This window comes from Patella vulgata, chromosome 2 (assembly GCF_932274485.2).
Source record: "Patella vulgata chromosome 2, xgPatVulg1.2, whole genome shotgun sequence".
Taxonomy (NCBI): domain Eukaryota; kingdom Metazoa; phylum Mollusca; class Gastropoda; family Patellidae; genus Patella; species Patella vulgata.
The window spans coordinates 80,172,869-80,179,500 of NC_065880.2; the positions used below are offsets into that span (position 1 = coordinate 80,172,869).

General features: G+C 39.6%; 1 protein-coding gene across 2 annotated transcripts; it reads left to right on the top strand.

Moving 5' to 3' along the window:
* The first annotated feature begins 963 nt into the window (after nucleotides 1–963).
* LOC126809926 (xaa-Arg dipeptidase) lies at nucleotides 964–6,408 on the top strand. 2 transcript variants are annotated; one of them, XM_050534805.2, is made up of 7 exons: nucleotides 964–1,032; nucleotides 1,926–2,302; nucleotides 2,721–2,869; nucleotides 3,473–3,615; nucleotides 4,240–4,394; nucleotides 5,578–5,812; nucleotides 6,035–6,408. In XM_050534805.2, the coding sequence occupies exons 2-7, from the start codon at nucleotides 1,928–1,930 to the stop codon at nucleotides 6,166–6,168; spliced, it is 1,191 nt and encodes a 396-aa protein (XP_050390762.2). In that variant the 5' UTR covers nucleotides 964–1,032; nucleotides 1,926–1,927; the 3' UTR covers nucleotides 6,169–6,408. The 2 variants fall into 2 exon arrangements, with proteins under 2 accessions (XP_050390762.2, XP_050390763.2); XM_050534806.2 differs by lacking the exon at nucleotides 964–1,032 and adding an exon at nucleotides 1,067–1,174.
* The last annotated feature ends 224 nt before the right edge of the window (nucleotides 6,409–6,632 follow it).

Genomic DNA, 6,632 nt, shown 5'->3' on the forward strand with positions numbered 1-6,632 from the left:
ACGATATTGTGGAAGTTCAATAACGCATCGAGCCTTTAAATAAGTTGATCATCTTGTGTTCTTCACATGATATATGACATGTGCTATATATAGGTATAGGTTATCTATATAGATCTACCTGTAATAATAATAATAATATATAACAGGTATGTTATCTTATACCTGTAATAACACTCTTATATCAAATACTACCTGGCGTCGAGTTCACAAAGCATTCTCAGACTTAAGTTAAGAATTTACTTAAAATTGTTTTAACTAAAATATAGCCTTTTATAAAACTGTTGTTGTTTTAATGTATCAAATACATCAGTAAGAAATAATGTGCAATGTTTTGTGATTCTGGATCAAAGATATTTCTCATAAACAGTGATTGAAAGATTAGTAAATTCAGATCTTATCTTTTATCAAATACTACCTGGGAGCTTATTCTTAAGGTTACAGACTTTTCATTGGTTGATGGAGGGGGGGGGGGGGCAAAATTTCCCTCATAGCACACTGTATGGCGTATGCCCGTGTTCATTAGCCCAGTCAGGGTGGACGAGTAGGGAGAGAGACAGAGAGATGGAGTTTAATGTCCACCCGATACAAACTAGGTCTTTTCGGAATTTCGGTTTAGCACGATAAACCACATTTAATTTCATTTCATTTATAAATTGATATATTGTGCTACTTTAAAGATGTTATCAATGATCTCTATTATTTACGGTTCAACAATTAAGGACACAGGGCCAAAGTTATTTTTAGTCTTTTTTCATGGTGAACCTCATACATGCTTTTGGGCAAGAGTTTGCCACATGTTGCTCCATCTGTGGCAGAAAGCGTTCTACCCAACGAAAATTTGGGAAAAAGTTAGAGCCAGTTTAAGAGACGAGAATTAACATTAAAGTCAATGGGGAAATAATTAGTGATCTGTGGCCTTATGCGACATCATTATCTCCCCTGCCTTATATCTCTGCACGTGACGTGACTTATATTATGACCTACATACAGTAGTTGGACTACATTAGAGTGAGGAAGACCACCGGTTAACTGGTAAGATCTATATTATGTACAGTTCAATAGTTATACGATATCATTTTCTCCCCTGCCATATATCTCTGCACGTGACGTGAATTATATTAAGACCTACATATAGTTGGAATACATTTGAGTCACGAAGACCACCGGTTAACGGGTAAGAGCGAATTTTTGTTGACAAACGTATAGGGTTTATTCATACAAGAACCACGGTCGAAATTTCCTATAAACTTTCTCGGCCAACGCAGGGATCGAACACATATATTGTATTTAGAATTTGCACTAACACTGGCAAACGTTTCCTCCTTAACAATGCGAATACCGAGGTCCCGTTTACACATTGGCGTGCACGTAAAAGATCCCTTGACAGTTTGAATTCGAATAGTCCGCAGTGCCGTTGTCCAGGTAAAGTTTCCCTCATGCCACACTATTGCGTATGCCCGTTCATCAGGCCAGTCGTGGTGCAACAGTAGGGGGGGGGGAGGAGAGAAAGAGAGAGGGAGAGAGAGAGAGGGAGAGAGAGAGAGAGAAATGGGGTTTAACGTCCACCAGACACAAACTAGGTCATTTCGGGACTAACATATGGTTCTATTTTATTTCAATAATTCGCTTGCGCGTAGAGGTCTCTAGCAGTGGCAGAAAACTCACGAGTTTGGACAGGCGACCCTACTCCTTGTTACGTATAGTCGGGGGATCAAAACCGCACACGCGCTAACCATTCGCCCCAACCCCCAGAATAGTAGGAAGCTAAATCTCATTGTATTTCATTTCCTACCATTGCACACATAACCTTTCAAACACAAATAACCACATGTTAGTTTCAAATTGACCCAAGTTTTGGGCATCCTCTACAGAGCTGAAGGTGGGCATGTTTCGTTGTCTGGCAACACTAATTTCTTTTCTTACAGATATGGACATTACTAAGTTAAAGACGGCAGCTGAAGACGCCGTCGACAAGTATAAAGACGAATTAAATGAATTAAGTCAAGCTATATGGTCTGTACCAGAGCTTAACTTCAATGAACATTCTGCTCACAGAGTTTTAACAAAGTTTCTAGAGAAGGCGGGATTTAAAGTTGAGAGAAATTTTATCCTAGAGACGGGATTCAGGGCAACATATGGCGATGACGATTCTTCTAAACCTAATATTTGTGTGATTTGTGAGTATGATGCTCTACCGGAAATTGGACATGCTTGTGGACATAATCTAATAGCTGAAGTTGGTGTAGCTACAGGATTAGCTATTAAAGCTGCCATGGATGCTTCTCAGGTTCCACTCGGGAAGGTATGTATAGTCTTACTATAAGAACGCTCCCGAGATACTGCTTGGGAAGGTAAGTGTCGTCTTACTTGACCCGGTGGATATCTAAAAGAACTGCTTTGGGAAGGTGATCGAGTTGTCTGAGGAATGGTCTGTCAATAAGAACGCCACGAGCTTGAATAGGGGCGTAAACCGAGAAGTTCATGTTGAATTTTAAGTTCCATTGGGAGCCATGGTAGCTATGTTATGGCCGAGACATTTCTTTGGTTATTCGTATCAGTAGTGCAGGACAGAGTGTGTCTAGTACTTCGAAGGGGAGGAAAAATCGATGAGCACTGTATGCCATTGTCATTAGCAGCAAGCTAAATAAAACCTTATTTATTAGTCCGATGTTAAGACATTTTAAAAACCCCATTTAATTTAATTTAAATTTAAATTTCAGGTAACAGTTTTAGGAACACCCGCAGAAGAAGGAGGAGGTGGGAAAATAGACCTCATCAATGCGAATGTATTTGATAATGTTGATGTAGCTATGATGTCTCATCCGTCACCATTTGATCATGCCAAACCACCAACTTTATCCATAAACAAGTTAGTAATTTTAACAATCTGATTGAAACACGGATCCTATTTTATTTCGTTTTTTTACTACACCAGGATCTGGAAGAGTTGTTATTTAACTCGCATTCTTCTTGAGGTGGGGGATTAGCCAATCAATTTCTCTGTTGTGGGGAGATCTTGGCGTGCGATAGACAAAGCAAAGGTTGGATTACCAAATACCCACTTGAAACAACAACGCTGATTGGTTAATCAGATGTCTGACGCCATATTGTCAAAAGCCTCCGCATGACCCCTGACACGGCCTCCCACATTCACCGGCCAGATTTTCATGTAACGAAACGAAATACAGATCTGTATTTTAATAGGATTGTAATTTTAATTACAGTTATATCATTAGCTATGTTGACAGTGTAAAACCACACCTTGGAGTTGATCAGAGATAAAGTAACATGGGGTTGAACGATTTAAGACGGAAATACGTAAGACAGTGTGCTATGAGACGAAATACCACGGACAGTGACCCTAACAGCCTACTCTTATTTCGATTGCTAAAGTATTATTTGTTTTATTTTTTGCAACTGGCTGTGGCGCTACGTTTTCTAACTAGCAAGTGATTTTATCTTTACATTTCAGATGTAACGTGGTGTATCATGGACGAGCTTCGCATGCGGCTGGTTTTCCATGGGAAGGTGTGAACGCCCTCGATGCCGCTGTTCTGTGTTACCAGAACGTATCCTGTTTAAGACAACACTTTAAGCCAAAATGGCGAGTCCATGGTAAGATTTATATAAGAAAACAAATCTGTAATTAGTGTAATCAGTGATTTTTGTACTCGTGAAAAAAACAGTCCCGGATGTAACTATAGGCTTGGCAAGCTGAAACCTCTGCCCTCAAGGTCTAAGGAGACTCCGGTCAACACGAATAATATTTTTGACCCAGGCATAAACTTTTCTTACAAATGTGATGTGATTACATCGAATGTAAAAACGTTTAGCCGAACTAGCAGATCACGTGCTTAATCCGCAGATCTCAAGATGTAGGGAGACTCTGGCCAACGCGATGTGATTATGTCGAATGTGATTATATCCAATATGAAAGCATTGGATGGGATTACATTGAAGGTAATTACATCGAATGTCAGTACATTGAACGTGAATAGACTGAACGTGATTATGTCGAATATGACTACATCGAATATGACCATGTCGTATATGTTTATATCGAATATGACTATATCGAATGTGATTATGTCGAATATGAATGAATCAGATGTGGAAAGTGTATATGTCGAATGTGATTACATCGAATTTTATAATATCGATTGTGATTATTTTATTTTCATGATAGGAAAAAATGTGATTACCCCCCCCCCCCCCATTACAGATCTATTATATTGACAGGTATCATAACAAAGGGTGGAGCTAAACCGAACATTATACCAGATTTAACTGAATTAGAATATTATTGTCGAGCACCAACTGATACTGAACTAGGTGTATTAAAAAACAAGATCAGTAAATGTTTTGAAAGCGCTGCTGTGGCTACAGGATGCACGGTATGTTTTTATCCTTTTTAATTTTTGGAGCTCAGCTTGATAATGAAATGAATCGGGGTTTAATATCCTACTGTTCTGCTCCGATTTGGCTAATGAAGACGGGCATACGCCAAACAACCTGCACAGCGGCTGTTCGGCTTTCATCGCATTCCAACTGCCAAGGGATCTTTAACGTGCACGCCAATGTGTACACGGTACTTCGGCTGTTCGTCCCATCCCAACGAATATACGCTGTCCCCAGTCTTCTAGCACATGTACTATTAATTACTTAAAGTATCCGTATGTTGTGTGAGGTGTCTTATCCACAGTGGTTCAGTCTCATAACCGAAAATGCCGAGACGCTTTATCGACTAATACCCAGGACCGTCTAGTTAGAGAGACAAGGTCATACTCAGTGAGTCCCCGTAGCCCCCGCGAAGATTCGTAAAGCGCTGATATCCCATTATATATAGCCCGTGTATTTGTAGGGATATTGACTTTAATTTTACGTTTATCGTCCTACTTTTCTGCACCTACCGGGATGAAGAAGATGCACGCGGGACCTTCTGGTTAGCGAGACGGCGCAATACTCAGTGAGTCACTGCGGCTATGGAAGACGCAATCTGTTTCACAGAGTATTACGAAAATCTTCTAATATCTCTGTAAAAGATGACGTCATATCACGCGGCGTCAATCATTGGCTCAATGGCGCGTGCATTGTTTACATAAGACGTTACAGATTCGAGCAGAATGGAGCCTTTTACTCATTTTAATACCCATTTACACTAAAATAGGAAATAATTTTTACCTACAAATACTTCAAAAGTCTTTATTTATTTTTCTAATACATAAAAAAAAATGTTTTAGAATTTAATTTGTCGGAGGAAAAAAGTTAATATTTGTGGCTCATTAAGCCGCATCGATGTCATCCTTATCAGTGATTGTCGCGGCTTAGTGAATATTCACTGCGGATCAGTGTGTGGAAGACGGGCCCGCTAAAATTTCCAAACAGGCTGACTTTTCTGGACCAACGCATTTGCAGGTAGACTATAGTTTTGTCTATTTGTAGGTAGGCTATAGTTTTGTCTATTTGTAGCTCTACTATTATTTTGTCTATTTGAAGGTAGACCATAGTTTTGTCTATTTGTAGCTATACTATTGTTGTGTCTATTTGAAGTTAGACTGTAGTTTTGTCTATTTGTAGGTAGACTATAAATTTGATGACAGACCATATTCCAGGTTAATCAGTAATAAGACTATTGTGGGATTGTTCGAGACGAATGCTGCGGAAGCTGGTATTGAATTGTGGGATGAACCAGATCCCCCAACTGGATCGACAGATATGGGTAATGTTTCGCACGTGGTACCCAGTATACATCCTATGTACTCTATTGGTGGTAAAGCAGCTAATCATACCAAGGAATTCACAACAGATTCAGGTACGGCGTCACCATTTTCACAGAAAGAGAGAGAGAGAGAGAGGGAGGGAGAGATGGGGTTTAACGTCCACTCGACATGCTTACTTCGTGTCACCGAACCAAAATCCCAAGATCAGTATATGACCGCCAATTACAGGGCACTTGCTAAGGGGGGGGGGGGGCTTTGTATTCTAGAGACTTTTTATTGTAGTTTATTTAATCATGTTTGTTTTATATTTGCAGGTTCTGTTGTCGCCCAGCCGTTCACATTGAAACAAGCCAAGGTGTTAGCATACACAGCTCTGGATATATACAGTAGACCCGAGCTTCTCAAACAAATAAAACAAGACTTTATCAAAGACTTAGAAAATGCCTAATCATAAAATCTTATTGAGCTGGCTCTCCTGAAACTTTGTTTATTATCGTAACGACTGTGGCAATGGCAATCGTGACTACACTGTTCTCCAACCAACCGACGATAACTCCACTCAGAATGAAATAATTGTACTGATATTTTCAACATACATGTATTTCTTTTTCTTTATAGATTCTTTATCTATTATAACGAGAGCTGTCAGCTCTTTATCTAAATCGAACATACTGCATGTCACATTAAACAAGGATAATAACCTTATTTTGATTTTTTTTTTGTTCTCGTATAGTCGTATTTGTTTGACGGAGCGGGTAGAAATGGTCTAACGCTTGTGCTTTAGATCATAAGGTCTTACATTGAGTCAATTGGTGTGACAAGGAGTACGGACGCATGTCTAACCTCGTGGGTTTCCCCCAGGTCCTCCGGTTGGTCGCATGCCAGTAAGCCCACTTTTCTAATAACAACAAG

Coding starts and splice junctions, on each gene's coding strand:
- LOC126809926 (XM_050534805.2), top strand. CDS start 1,928: ATGGACATTACTAAGTTAAAGACGGCAGCTGAAGACGCCGTCGACAAG. Junction 2,870..3,472: donor CCAACTTTATCCATAAACAA/GTTAGTAATTTT, acceptor TTTACATTTCAG/ATGTAACGTGGTGTATCATG. Junction 4,395..5,577: donor CTGTGGCTACAGGATGCACG/GTATGTTTTTAT, acceptor GTCTATTTGTAG/GTAGACTATAAATTTGATGA.